The sequence below is a fragment of the Neoarius graeffei genome, chromosome 27 (assembly GCF_027579695.1).
Source record: "Neoarius graeffei isolate fNeoGra1 chromosome 27, fNeoGra1.pri, whole genome shotgun sequence".
Taxonomy (NCBI): domain Eukaryota; kingdom Metazoa; phylum Chordata; class Actinopteri; order Siluriformes; family Ariidae; genus Neoarius; species Neoarius graeffei.
Window position 1 is genome coordinate 27,641,404 of NC_083595.1, and position 15,082 is coordinate 27,656,485.

Below are 15,082 nucleotides of genomic sequence, written 5' to 3' on the forward strand. Positions count from 1 at the left end.
TGCACCACTCTAATATACTTCTCATTCACTCCACATTTTCTCATACAATACCATAACTCATCTCTTGGCACTCTATTGTATGCCTTCTCCAGGTCTACAAACACACAATGTAGCTTTCTCTGGCCTTCCCTGTACTTCTCCATTAACATTCTTAAAGCTAAAACTGCATCTGACGTGCTCTTCCTTGGCATAAACCCACACTGCTGTTCACAGATTGCTACCTCTCTTCTCAATCTCGCCTCCAATACCCTTTCCCACAACTTCATGGTGTGGCTCATCAGTTTTATCCCTCTGTAATTACTGCGGCTCTGTACATCTCCCTTATTCTTGTAAATTGAGACTAGCACACTCTCCATTCATTCGGCATTTTTTCATTCTCTAAGATCTTATTAAACAATCTCATTAGGAACTCCACAGCCGTCTCACCCAAACATCTCCAAACCTCATTCGGGATACCATCTGGTCCAACTGCTTTCCCAGTCTTCATTCTTTTCATGGCTGCCCTCACCTCATCCTTACTAACCAACTCTGCTTCCTGATTTGCTGTCTCCAACGAATCTGACCTTTTCTCTCTTGGATTCTCCTCATTTAATAAATCCTCAAAGTACTCTTTCCACCTTCTTAATACACTCTCTTTGTTTGTTAGCACATTGCCATTTACATATTTCATCACTCTTACCTGCTGTACATCCCTCGCTTCCCTGTTTCTCTGCCTAGCTAGTCTGTACAGGTCCTTCTCTCTTTCTTTGGTCTCCAGTCTTTCGTACAACTCCTAGTATGCATCTGCTTTCACCTTCGCTACCGCTCTTTTTGCCTTCTGTCTCATCTCTCTGTATAACCGCCTGCTTTCCTCATCTCTCTGATCATCCCAGTTCTTCTTCGCTAGCCTCTTCTCTTTTATAATTTCCTGCACTTCTTTGTTCCACCACCATGTCTCCTCGTCTTCCTTCCTCCTTCCCGATGACCACCCTAGCACCTTCCTTGCTTCCTCTCTTACTAGTATAGCAGTAGTATCCCAGTCTTCTGGCAGACTTCCATTACCACTCAATGCTCGTCTCATTTCTTCCCTAAACTCCTTCTGATGTTCAACCTCTTTTAGTTTCCACCACTTAATCTTCGGCTCCACTATTTCACGCTTCCTCTTTTTTACTTTCAAGCTCATCCTGCACACGACCACTCGATGTTGTCTAGCTACACTCTCCCCATCACTTTACAGTCTCCAATCTCCTTCAGGCTACCCCTTCTGCAGAGTATGTAGATCTTCCTCCACTCTTAAATGTCACCATGTGCTGCTCTTTCTTCTCAGTATGTATTGACTATTGCCAAATTCATCCTCTCTGAAAAATCAACCACCATTTGCCCTTCCATATTTCTCTCTCTTACACCATATCTGCCCATCACGTCCTCATCTCCTCTGTTTCCCTCTCCAACATGTCCGTTGAAATCTGCTCCTATCAGCACGCACTCCTCCCTCGGTATACTTTCTACCACTTCATCCATCTTTTCCCAGAAAGACTCTTTCTCACATCCAACCTGTGGGGCGTACGCACACACAACACTGATTACCACTCCTTGAATCTCCAACTTCATGCCTATCACTCTATCTGACACCCTCTTCACATCAATCACACTGTTGACCAACTCTCCCCTCAAAACAATACCAACACCATTTCTCTTTCCATCGACTCCATAATAAAACAACTTGCATCCATCTCCAATGTTCTTGGCCTTGCTTCCTTTCCACCTCGTCTCCTGCACACACAAAATGTCCAACTTCCTTCTTTCCATCATACCTGCTAACTCTCTCGCTCTGCCAGTCAATGTTCCTACATTCAGTGTTCCTACCCTCAATTCTAAGCTCCTTCCCTTCCATCTTTCACGCTGTCTCCTAACACACCTCCCCTCCCTTCTCCTTCTCCGTTTTGGTGCAACAGTAGCATACTTTCCACCGGCACCCTGTTGACCAACAGTACCGGAGGCGGCCGTTGTTAACCCGGGCCCCGACCGATCCGGTATGGTATTTCTCTTTTCATTCCGCATGTTAGGTTTGGCACAGTTTTACGTTAGATGCCCTTCCTGACGCAACCCTCTCCAATTTATCCGGGCTTGGGACCAGCACCAAGAGTACGCTTATGCACCCCCAGTGGCTGGATTCCAATCATGGAATCACTATTAAATTTTCACTATTATCAATCTATTAAATCACGATTACCAATCATGGAATCACTATTAAATTTTATTCAACAACTCAGCACAAACACAATCACATTCACCGGCCATGTTAATAGGAACTTGTTCTTGATTCAAAGATTCCTGTTCTTGGCTGCAGGAGTGGAACCCAACGTGCTCTTCTGCTGTTCCATGCTGAGATGCTTTTCTGCTCACCACGGTTGTAAAGAGTTGCTATGAGTTGCTATATCCTTCCTGGCAGCTCGAACCAATCTGGCCATTTTCCTCTGACCTCTCTTATCAACAAGGCGTTTGTTTCCACCCACATAACTCTCACTCACTCACTCAGTGTTTTTTTGTTTTTCGCACCATTCTGTGTAAACTCTAGAGACTGTTGTGTGTGAAAACCCCAGGAGATCAGCGCAGTTTCTGAAATACTCAAACCAGTCCATCTGGCTCAAACCAACACCCATGCTTTCGTGAAAGTCACACTTTGAGATGACAATTTTTCCCATTCTGATGTTTGAAGTGAACATTAACTGAAGCTCTTGATTTGTATCTGCATGATTTTCTGCATCGTGCTGCTGTCAAGGGATCGGCTGATTAGAGAACTGCATCAAACAGCAGGTGGATGGGTGTTCTTAATAAAGTGGCTGGTGAGCGTACATTTTATTATGTATAGAAGCAGAGCAGGGCGGCACGGTGGTGTAGTGGTTAGCGCTGTCTCCTCACAGCAAGAAGGTCCAGGTTCGAGCCCCGTGGCCGGCGAGGGCCTTTCTGTGTGGAGTTTGCATGTTCTCCCCGTGTCTGTGTGGGTTTCCTCTGGGTGCTCCGGTTTCCCCCACAGTCCAAAGACATGCAGGTTAGGTTAACTGGTGACTCTAAATTGACCGTAGGTGTGAATGTGAGTGTGAATGGTTGTCTGTGTCTATGTGTCAGCCCTGTGATGACCTGGCGACTTGTCCAGGGTGTACCCCGCCTCTCGCCCATAGTCAGCTGGGATAGGCTTCAGCTTGCATGCGACCCTGTAGAACAGGATAAAGCGGCTACAGATAATGAGATGAGATGAGATATTTATATCTACATTAACTTTTATACTAATTTTGTGCAAGAGAATGCACATTCACCTGTTCATACGTCATGTTCAGGAACAAACTAACATTAATGGCGCTAAAATGTCTGGAGAGACGCCCCTAGGATTATCCGCTTTGCTTATACAGACTTCTCGTGCAGTGGGAAAAAAAATGCACTGCTATGTGTTCCATATGTAGAAGAACTATCGAGGAGACGACGGGGACAACCTCAAACTTCAATCGTCATTTGGCGAGACTCCACCCAGAGAAGGAAGTGACATGCTATGTTCATTGCTCTGTTGATAGTGGGCGGGGCTTGCTGAGCGATGGACAAGCTTTTTATCTGTAGCCTGTTAACTAAAATGGGGCAGTTGAGCAGTAACGTTAGTCCAACACAGCAGCAGACATGCTTTCACATAAAGGCAGCAACAGCCACCGTCAAATGGTGCAGTTGGAGTCTTGTTCTTGGACTCGACTCAAAATTTTCTTGAGTGACTCGACTACAACACTGGATCTGGGGACAAAACGTTGTGCATAATCACCCAGGAAATGAAGGACACACCACAAGCGATGTTTCATATTTCGCTGTCCTTTTTAATTACACAGATACATATCTCAACACAGACAATAACCTGATTTAGAATGTTTACAGCGTCACATATCCAACGAAGCGCACAGTAAAGGGGTAGAGGGGCAGCAAAAAGTGGGAGGAGAGCATGCAAGAAAAAAATCAAAACTTCTCCTGGCACAGTTCACTTCATCTAGAGACTGATAACAGGAAAAAAGTTCTTCATCACACCAACCTTTCCTACAGAAACAACGTTCTCTTTTCTGGAACAACGTATTGCACAATACAGTAAATAATGCTTCCCTAAACATGTCAAACCAAGCTTTCATCTTTAGGTATCTTTACAAAAAAAAAAGAAAATAAAAGAAAATTAAAAAAAAAAAGTCTCCAGCTATTTTAGCATTAGGGAGATCAAGCGTCCACTCCGGCTTTGCTAAACAATAGCGTTCTCAGTCTCATTAGTGTGAGGTTTACATTACAACAGGATGAGCTATGGATGTCCACTGGTAAAGGGCCTCTGGTATGATGAGTCCAAAAAGCTTCTGATCACATGCATTTTCCCTTGCAAAACATTCCACCTATACCCTTCATGGATGGCATAATTAAAGTAGAAGAAAAAAAGTGATAGGAAAAAAAGCCCTCATCAAATCTCTCATTTTAAATATACTGTATATGTAATGCTAATTTTACCATTGGTTCAGATTTAGGTCTACAGAGCTCATGTGACTTTCTAGGTTTCTGTTTCTCATGTGATCAGAAATTTTTCGCCCCGTACGTCTCCCAGCCTTGACCCCCTCACAAATCTGCTCAGAGAAGCCGTGCCTCCCGCTGCGCCCAAGAAAAGACAGATACATACAAACTGTGGAAGAAACCATACATCAGCACGCTCTTCCTTTTTGGTTCAACTTTGGTTGGAGACACAACGGGACACTCATGAGATCGTGAAATGCACGTGAACTAAATGTGCATCAAGCAGACATGCAAATCACAGAAGGAGTGAAAGATGTGTGCGTGTGAATCCTCTGTCTTTATTTTGCTTGGGGTTTTGGATTAAAGCTCTGGAATATTCAAGTAGTTTGGACAGCGAGATCATGAATATGAAGCCTCTGTCTCTCAAGCACAGACATTAGAGCGAGTATGGCTGATGCGCTAATGGGCGACGTGCCCATTTTTTATATCATGATAACTGCGTCTACAAGATTTTCTCTATTTACAGCATTGTAAGGCTTATATGTTGAAACAACCACAGAGATACCTGTATCTATCGACAACGACTCTTATACAGGCTTCATGTTTGGCTCACAGATCATCATGTCTCTTGTCAGATTTACAGCTTTGTGAAAAAATAGCTGTTGTGCTGCCTACACAGGCCGCCTCCTGAATGTTCTGCGTGCGCGCGGTAATAATATAATACATGTTGAATATGTCTTGTGCTTGGAGTGTATGGTTATTTCCAACACTTTGGTTCAGGGGCCTTAGTTCACGCTACGTTATGTTCATGTTCAAAAGTCTGCGATTAACCAGCATTCAGAGGTGCTTTGGTCTGTTGTTTTGGATAATTATGGGATGTTACAATGCTGAATGTTTACATAAAACTCAACAAACTGCTTAAAAAATATACAGTGGTGCTTGAAAGTTTGTGAACCCTTTAGAATTTTCTTTATTTCTGCATAAATAGGACCTAAAACATCATCGGATTTTCCCACAAGTCCTAAAAGTAGATAAAGAGAACCCACTTAAACAAATGAGACAAAAATATTATACTTGGTCATTTATTTATTGAGGAAAATGATCCAATATTACATATCTGTGAGTGGCAAAAGTATGTGAACCTCTAGGATTAGCAGTTAATTTGAAGGTGAAATTAGAGTCAGGTGTTTTCAATCAATGGGATGACAATCAGGTGTGAGTGGGCACCCTGTTTTATTTAAAGAACAGGGATCTATCAAAGTCTGATCTTCACAACACATGTTTGTGGAAGTGTATCATGGCACGAACAAAGGAGATTTCTGAGGACCTCAGAAAAAGCGTTGTTGATTCTCATCAGGCTGGAAAAGGTTACAAAACCATCTCTAAAGAGTTTGGACTCCACCAATCCACAGTCAGACAGATTGTGTACAAATGGAGGAAATTCAAGACCATTGTTACCCTCCTCAGGAGTGGTCGACCAACAAAGATCACTCCAAGAGCAAGGCGTGTAATAGTTGGCGAGGTCACAAAGGACCCCAGAGTAACTTCTAAGCAACTGAAGGCCTCTCTCACATTGGCTAATGATAATGTTCATGAGTCCACCATCAGGAGAACACTGAACAGCAATGGTGTGCATGGCAGAGTTGCAAGGAGAAAGCCACTGCTCTCCAAAAAGAACATTGCTGCTTGTCTGCAGTTTGCTAAAGATCATATGGACAAGCCAGAAGGCTACTGGAAAAATGTTCTATGGACGGATGAGACCAAAATAGAACTTTTTGGTTTAAATGAGAAGCATTGCGTTTGGAGAAAGGAAAAATCTGCATTCCAGCATAAGAACCTTATCCCATCTGTGAAACATGGTGGTGGTAGTATCATGGTTTGGGCCTGTTTTGCTGCATCTGGGCCAGGACGGCTTGCCATCATTGATGAAACAATGAATTCTGAATTATACCAGCGAATTCTAAAGGAAAATGTCAGGACATCTGTCCATGAACTGAATCTCAAGAGAAGGTGGGTCATGCAGCAACACAACGACCCTAAGCACACAAGTCGTTCTACCAAAGAATGGTTAAAGAAGAATAAAGTGAATGTTTTGGAATGGCCAAGTCAAAGTCCTGACCTTAATCCAATCGAAATGTTGTGGAAGGACCTGAAGCGAGCAGTTCATGTGAGGAAACCCACCAACATCCCAGAGTTGAAGCTGTTCTGTACGGAGGAATGGGCTAAAATTCCTCCAAGCCGGTGTTCAGGACTGATCAACAGTTACCGGAAACGTTTAGTTGCAGTTATTGCTGCACAAGGGGGTCCCACCAGATACTGAAAGCAAAGGTTCACATACTTTTGCCACTCACTCAATAAATAAATAAATGACCAAGTATAATATTTTTGTCTCATTTGTTTAACTGGGTTCTCTTTATCTACTTTTAGGACTTGTGTGAAAATCTGATGATGTTTGAGGTCATATTTATGCAGAAATATAGAAAATTCAAAAGGGTTCACAAACTTACGCACCACTGTAGCATGACTTCAGCTTTGTTCAGACAAAGGGGTCAAATCCAGTTTTCTGACATGTTCAGGAACGCTAAAATAAAACAACTTTTTTTTTTTTCCTGAATCAGACTTAAGCCACATTTGTATGTCATTTCAAATCTGATTGGATTTCTGGAAATGATACTGTACTAGTTTGTCCTGTCACATCAGCTGCATCTTTTATCATTTGGTACATTTAAGCTCAGCATGCACATCTGCATCATTGCATCGTTACTACGGCAACTAATGGAGCAAATGGTGTGACAGTCCAAACAATGCATATTTGATCATTTGTAATTTACAATGCTGATGTTCAGGTTTGCCCTGCTGCGTGAACAAAGCCTTTCGTTCCTCTTGGTCTAAAACCCGAACTTGTATCTCTGTCTAAACCCTAAAATAACACGGGAATATCAACTGAACAAAAGTTGCTTCTTCATATGGCAGCGGGTTTGCATGTCTGCTAATGGCACGGCTCTCTGAGCACACGTAGATCTCACACTCTTGGACAGGAGGTAGCTAATGAGGAGACGGAAGGCTGAGGATTAACAATTGGGGGACGGAGGCACACACAGCTCTGTAGTCCTGCTTCATCATACACAGGTGAAAGACTAGGAATAGGTGAAAGACTTCATATATTAATTTCGAAATAAGAAAATAGATCATTCGATATTCAATGCACTGTACTTAAATTAAAGGAACCGACATCAAAAAAGCGCTAAATAGGACGAGACACGAAGCAGGAAACCTTCAAGTTTGGTCCGTATTCGAGGTATGGCATGTGGACAGGACGTCTGAGTGCACAAAATGTTTCTGGCCGTTCAGTCGACTCAGTATGGAGTGCATTTAAACCTGCAGTTCTTTCAGGGTGATGGACTTGATTTATTCTTAAGGGCTTTTTTTCAGTTTGGGCATCATTATATAATTACATGATCCTTTATTCATAATAATAATAATAATAATAATAATAATAAATAAAAACCTCATTCCACACTCTCTTCAGTGTGTTTATCGGACTCCAATGCCTCTAGAGAGAAAGCTGACGACTGCATGAGGGAAAACTGTAGCTCTGTACCGCAGTATAGACAACGAATTAAAAAAAAAAACAAAAAAAAAAGTTTGATTCTGGTGTCAGATTTGGACCACGACTACGCTGGAGGTTAGTTCAGTGAGAAAGCGTGCAACATTTCACACAGGAAGTGACTTTCTGTCCTTATCTGGGAGCCTGCCATTAGCATCCTGGTTAAACACACACTTCGAATCGCACTAGGGCAATAAACTGTACAAGCAGTGATGAGTCACCAGCTCTGAGATTCACCTCCCCCGTTTCACCTACGTAGGTCCTGGTTTTGCAGAGGCAGCAAATTTACAAGCTGCTCCTTTAAAGCCAAGTTAACATTAGGTAAAATATGATGATGATGATGTCATACGATCAGGTTTGCAACTGGCAGATCGAATTGAACTTCTTGTTTACCCACGAACGCCTGTGACTCGGGGAAAATCAGGACTCGTTGTCACCTACATCTATAGATTACACAATATACAGAGTAAAACTGACGGGACAAAAATGCATGGGTCTGAATGAGTAATTACAATTGCTTCGATTTGGGAAGGGGAAAAAAACGGAGAAATTATTCGTAGACGTTATACTTTCTGTTATTTGGCAAACACGTGGTTTTTTTTTTTTTTTTTTTTGGACCTCTTACTTTTAAATACTATATACATTCACATTAAGTTATGGTTGTGATTTTAAATAGATTTATATGTAGATTTATATTATAAGGTACCCTAAGGGTGGTTTCTGAGGTTCCGTTCAGTAGCTGAATTCTCTTCTCATATTGCACCTCCGTCCTCTCACTGTCTCTAAACACAAGTGATATAAAACACATGAGGAGCTTCTACTCTAAAGATTTCTCCCCTCTGAACGTTTTTACATGTCTGGCCCAAACTGAAACAAGACAAAGAGAGAAAGTGTACATATATATTTAAAAAAAAAGAAAAAGGAAAAAGAAGAAGAAGTCAGGCAGCACAGGGAGACATCAGAGACACTGAGAAGCAGAAAGCAGTATCTACACATTTGATCCCTTCTTAGATATTCGCTCCGAGGGGCAGGAGACAAAGGGACAAGTAGGCAGGAGGTAGGAAAAAAACAGAGAGAGAGAGATAGAGAGAGAGAGATAGAAGAGAAATTAAGTCCACACTGCTTTTGATGAGACAGGTTTTTTTTTTTTTTTAGCAGTCTGCTCTTCATGCTTTGGAAAACGAGGGAGAGTGAAAATTACAGCTCGGTGTAAAATTGGGAGAGTTTTAGAAAAAAAGAAAACCAGAATTGCTTCAAAAGGCTCGTCCTTGGAGTGCGATCCTTGCACAGACGTTCTCAGTTCTTTTTGAGGGTTTTGTGGGGCATTTTTTTGGCATTCGTGGTGCCAAATTTCTTTCGAGGCCAAGAGCACATTCATTTCCATTCGTCTTGTTTGGTCCACTCGTCCTTGCTTTCTCTCTCTGCCTACATGTCCTTTTGCTTTGAGCAAAGGCAGAAAGCATGTCACTTCACCGTGTTCCTTGGGGTTGGAGCAGGGAATTGTGGGTAACTGAGCCAGGGCGGGAAGGAGGGGGCACAGTGAGAGGAGGGAGGCAGGAATTTCACTTGTTCCTTTTTCCTTGCTGCCTCTCCACAGAAACCAGACTTGGGTTTGAGGAGGTTTTGCGTCGTTCGCGTTTGGTTACAAGACGAGTGCTTCTCCGTGAAACTTTGGCAGTGTATTAAAAAGGTTTGGATCATGTTTTTTTTTTTTTTGTCTTTCTTTTATTTGGGTTCACATCAGAACAGAGAGGTGAGTCCGGTGTAGGTTTTTCTTGGCTCGCTAGCAAGGTAGTTATCAGGTCTTTATTCTTTTTTTTATTATTATTAATATTATTAGCATCATTATTTTTGGATTTTTGGATTTTCTTGTTAAAGCCAAAAGCAAACCGGTGAAAGATCATTCATGGTTTGAGGAACGGAGTGCTGGGATGGGAAGGGAAGTCTGTCGACCCGCCGTACAAACCCAGACCCAGAGAAGGGCAAAAGTGTGTGTTAGACTGGCAGAAGGAATCTAACTCCTGGATTCAAGCTGCTCTAAAAAGTCCCATTGCTCTCTGTGGAAGAGGACGGAGTGTATCAGGTGTGAACTGCCTCCATGCGTGCTGGGCTGACTATATATACACAGGGTTTAAATTATTCAGAAAGCCAAGCTTGAATTTATTTCTTGCTGCCTTATTTTGAATAAGACATGTACAAAATCGCTGACTGCGTCCTCAGTAAATCAGACCCTTCAAATTGTAATAAATATAGAGCTAGGGTTAAATGAGAGCTTCAGGTAGTTGAGAAGAAGTAAGGAACTTGTAGAGGTGGGAAGAAGTGCGAGGATTTGTGGTGAACATTTCTTTCTTCTTCTTTTGGGTGCAGGTGCAGCAGCAGCAGCGTTAGCGGGAGCAGTGAGTGTGCCCAGACTGGGGGGTCAGAGGTCAGCGGGAGGAGGAGTCCAGCAGGGCAGGTGTGGCAGGGGTGGTGGAACGCGACACACTGCTGGAGCTGGAGTCTTTGGGGCTTCCTCCACCGCCAGCCTGCCCAACCAGGGACAGAGGGCCCGGAGTGGTGCTCTCTGAGTGTGTGGGCGGAGCGCTGGAAGAGGATGAGGTGGAGGAAGAAGAAGAGGAGGAGGAGGATGAAGAGGAAGGAGTTCCTAGAGGAACGGTGCCACCTCCGGGTAGCCCTTGCAGCGTCTGGCCGCACACGTGGTGGTGTTTCTCCCAGTCCTTGTGCTGGCAGAAGGAGCCGCAGTACCGCGCTGTGTTACAGCCGCTGCACGTCTCGCTCGCCTTGCGGCCGCAGTTCCAGCAACTCTGTGAGAATGGAGGAGAGGAGCGTGTTAGTAAAGCACATGCAGTATACACCGATCAGCCATAACATGATCACTGACAGGTGAAGCGAATAACATTGATTATCTCATTACAGTGGCACCTGACAAGGGGTGGGATTTATTAGGCAGCAAGAGAACAGTCAGTTCTTGAAGTTGATGTGTTGGAAGCAGGAAAAATGGGCAAGTGTAAGTGACTTTGACAAGGGCCAAATTGTGATGGCTAGATGACTGGGTCTAGCGCAAACTGCTCATGCTAACACCTTTCTGTTTTAGCCAGCATTAACTTTTTCAGCAGTTTGTGCTACAGTAGCTCTTCTGTGGGATTGGACCATATGGGCTAGCCTTCGTGCCCCATGCGAATCAGTGACCCTTCGACACCCATGACCCTGTCGCCGCTTCACCAATTGTTCTTCCTTGGACCACTTTTGGTCGGTACTAACCACTACACACCGGGAACACCCCACAAGATGGACCATTTTGGAGATGTTCAGACCCAGTCATCTATCCATCACAATTTGGCCCTCGTCAAAGTCACTCAGATCCTTACACTTGCCCGTTTTTCCTGCTTGCAACACATCAACTTCAGGAACTGACTGTTCTCTTGCTGCCTAATAAATCCCACCCCTTGACCCCATTATAATGAGATAATTAAATAATATTGGCTGGCTTTGAGTGGTATATCAGATGTATTCCATTCAGCTAGCATGATATTGAACGAGTCAAAGACGAGCAGCTGAATGGAATATATCTGATATACCACTCAAAGCCAGCCAATATTATTTAATCCCACCCTTTAACAGGTGCCACTGTAATGAGATAATCAATCAGTGTTATTCACTTCACCTGTCAGTGATCATAATGTTATGGCTGATCGGTGTATTACTGCAATAACAGCTCTGTCTTTCCCAAAGTAACCCCAGTTTCCATCAATGCCTTTTTTGAAGTTCTAGTTTGAATGTTTGAGCTCGTTCTTCTGTCAATTTGAATCTAACTGCATTTTAAAAAAAATAAAACTAAGACAAGCGCTCTTAATATGAGACAAAACATTTCAGATTTTAAGTGTAACTAGGTTTTTGAAAGTTTATAACAAAGTCAATAATGGATATTATTATACATACGGGCCACTTTTTCCATGGAATAAAAACACGTATTCTATTCCCTTCGAGTTGGTTTATTGATGGCATGCAATACTGTTATCATATTGCTTATCCTCCATGTATTACTTCACTCTCCCCAACAGAGAACGAGCGTGCAGTATTGTTATAATATTGCACGTTGTCAAGACAACATGACGTAACACTTCAGAGCTCATGCGAAGATCCAGTGACAAAACTTTTCTGCTGCGCATGCACACAATCATTTTTTTGTCGGCCAGGAAAGAGAGAAGACGAGGCTAATCCAGTACTCGGTTTAAGCACTAAATAAATAAACTGAAACTAAAGACGCGCTGAACACCTGAAAGGCTACCAGAACTTCATTATATATTCTTCATGCATATTTACAAGAGAAAAACATACCAACGGACATCGAAAAGCTGGAAAAGAGACACGTCGGAGATGTAAAACTTCAGCGCTAGCGAGTGACAGTGATAGTTTGTACACAAACATGGCCGCGAGGTTTGCTTCATTAAAAGCGGAAGATTGAAAGAGAAAGACACGCTGAACGCTCGAAAGGCTACCAAAACTTCACTGGATATTCTTCATGCATATTTACAAGAGAAAAACATACCAACGGACATTGAAAAACTGGAAAAGAGAGCAATAGAGGAAATATTGTCAAAGTTCTACTTGGAGGTGAGGAAAAGTGACGGAGACTTTTACAAGAGGACTTCACTCAGCAAAACCCTTTTGTTTTGAACAACTGCAGTGTAACAATTAACTACGACCAAAAGTAACTTTGCACTTGAACTGTCAGCCTGTATAAAGCTTGTATATAAGTTGGGCTGTTGTTCAGGCTTTTTGGACTTGGAACATTTTTACTGTTAGAACTTTGACTTTGTACAGTACATCGGATTGACAGAACATTTGAATTACATTCGATCAGAATCAGCATTCAATATTGGTAAGTTATACCCCTGTTCTTAACTTTTTGTAAAATCTATGATTGTTCCATCAAATGTGTATGTATAATAATAATCTCATCTCATTATCTCTAGCTGCTTTATCCTGTTCTACAGGGTCGCAGGCAAGCTGGAGACTATCCCAGCTGACTACGGGCGAAAGGCGGGGTACACCCTGGACAAGTCGCCAGGTCATCACAGGGCTGACACATAGACACAGACAACCATTCACACTCACATTCACACCTACGGTCAATTTAGAGTCACCAGTTAACCTAACCTGCATGTCTTTGGACTGTGGGGAAAAACCAGAGCACCCGGAGGAAACCCAAGCGGACACGGGGAGAACATGCAAACTCCGCACAGAAAGGCCCTCGCTGGCCACGGGGCTCGAACCCGGACCTTCTTGCTGTGAGGCGACAGCGCTAACCACTACACCACCGTGCTGCCCTTAATAATAATAATAATAATAATAATGGCTTTTTTGTGGTATATCAGATATATTCCATTCAGCTACTCGTCTTTGACTTGTTCAGTATCATGCTAGCTGAATGGAATATATCTGATATACCACTTGAAGCCAGCCGATATTATTTTAATATTTCAGTAGCCGGAGTAAGTGTACAAACAAGTGATGCGATTACAATCTTTGGGCTCTTTGGCCCCCAAAACATTGAGAACCTTTAGAATTCAAAGAAGTACATGATTCATTTAACATGACTAAAATGGGTTCATCCCTCACTGTCACAGCATTTGTGCCCTTGGGAGTAAGAGATAAAGCGGACGAGTGGCAGACTCTCAGAGATTGAGGGCAGTGAATTGAGTGTGTGATGGAGACAGTCTCTGTGAGTGTTAGATGCCTTCTTAATCTAACACACACTTACAGAGACTCTCTTCATCACATATGAGCGTATGAGCTATTTTTAAGGACAGTGGAGAGTGCGAGTGGTCATGCTGTGTGAAGTGGGTGCAGGTAGCTATGAGAGACAGGCAGGAAGTGTCCCAGTGGGGCCCAGCTGATTGTGTGTGTGTGTGTGTGTGTGTATATGAGAGAGAATGAGACATACCTCACTGGAGTCCTCTTGCTGATTGATGACGGACAGTGCGTCCTCTGAGGCCTGTCTCTTGGCCTCCGCTAGTGCTCTCTCCATCTTGGAGCGTTCGGCTGAGATCATCTCGTGAGCTTTCCTCTCGGCATCAGACACGGCCTTCTGCAGCTCAGACATGGCCTGTCTTTTCACCTCGTTCACTGCTTCCTCTGAGGTGGGGAGGGGCGGAATGAGAAAAAAGACAGACAGGAAAAGACAGATTAGCCCCTGCAGACATCTCCTCCGTTCCTCCTATTCCTTATCGAGGCCATATAAGCTTTCTGCTTGTTTTATCATTCTGAACAGATGTACATCATCCAAGATTTAAAACATTCTGTCAGAAAAAGTCGCCTTAAATAATTAATCGGGTTATAATGCTTCCTTGCTCTGACAACAGCAGATGTTTCCAAACTCGCTCACTTTGTTCACAAACTTGTAATATTCGAATTCTCAGTGGTGAGAGATTTCCCGCTCTGATGGCTGAGAGGGAACTCCCACATTAAAAACGCAAAACCTGAAAAAGACGAGACCCAGAAGTGAGGAGGCGGTGCTCTCTGGCGTCCTCTGTTCTACAAACGCCATTGTGTGTGAGTGAGTGGTGTGTGTGCGCGTTTTTTAGGACAGGCAGGTGTGTTTGGATGCAGTCGAAAATAGAAGCCTGGCTCATTAGGGGCGCGTACATCACTGTTCATGGCCGTGATAATCGCTCTGCTGCTCCCCAGCCGCTCCTCATTTACACACGCTAGGTCTTATTTTAGCTCGGAGAGAAACGACCTCGCGTGCAAGACCTTGTGCAGGACAGTGGGACGGCTGTGAACGAGTGTTTAAAAAGTGGCTTATGAAGGTGTGCTTCTTAATGCAGTCAGTAAACACATATACCAACATTTCTGGATGACACGAGGCACTTCTTTCTCCGCGAGCAGGTGCTGGATTAGCATAATTGCAACGTGCCCCTTTTGTACAGTAGGTCTGCTAATCCATCGCATCTTATTCATCAACTTAATGCA

The 15,082-nt window shown here is 43.2% G+C and overlaps 1 protein-coding gene across 6 annotated transcripts in view; it reads right to left on the reverse strand.

Moving 5' to 3' along the window:
- Positions 1-6,960: 6,960 nt before the first annotated feature.
- Positions 6,961-15,082, reverse strand: part of cbfa2t3 (CBFA2/RUNX1 partner transcriptional co-repressor 3) — an 88,542-nt gene continuing 80,420 nt past the window's right edge. For all 6 annotated transcript variants that reach the window (XM_060911899.1, XM_060911900.1, XM_060911898.1 and 3 more), the window contains 2 exons: positions 14,055-14,245; positions 6,961-10,911 (listed from right to left, as the gene is read on the reverse strand). In XM_060911899.1, coding sequence (XP_060767882.1) covers positions 10,534-10,911; positions 14,055-14,245 — 569 coding nt within the window. In that variant the 3' untranslated portion in view covers positions 6,961-10,533. The remainder of the gene's footprint in view (positions 10,912-14,054; positions 14,246-15,082) is intronic.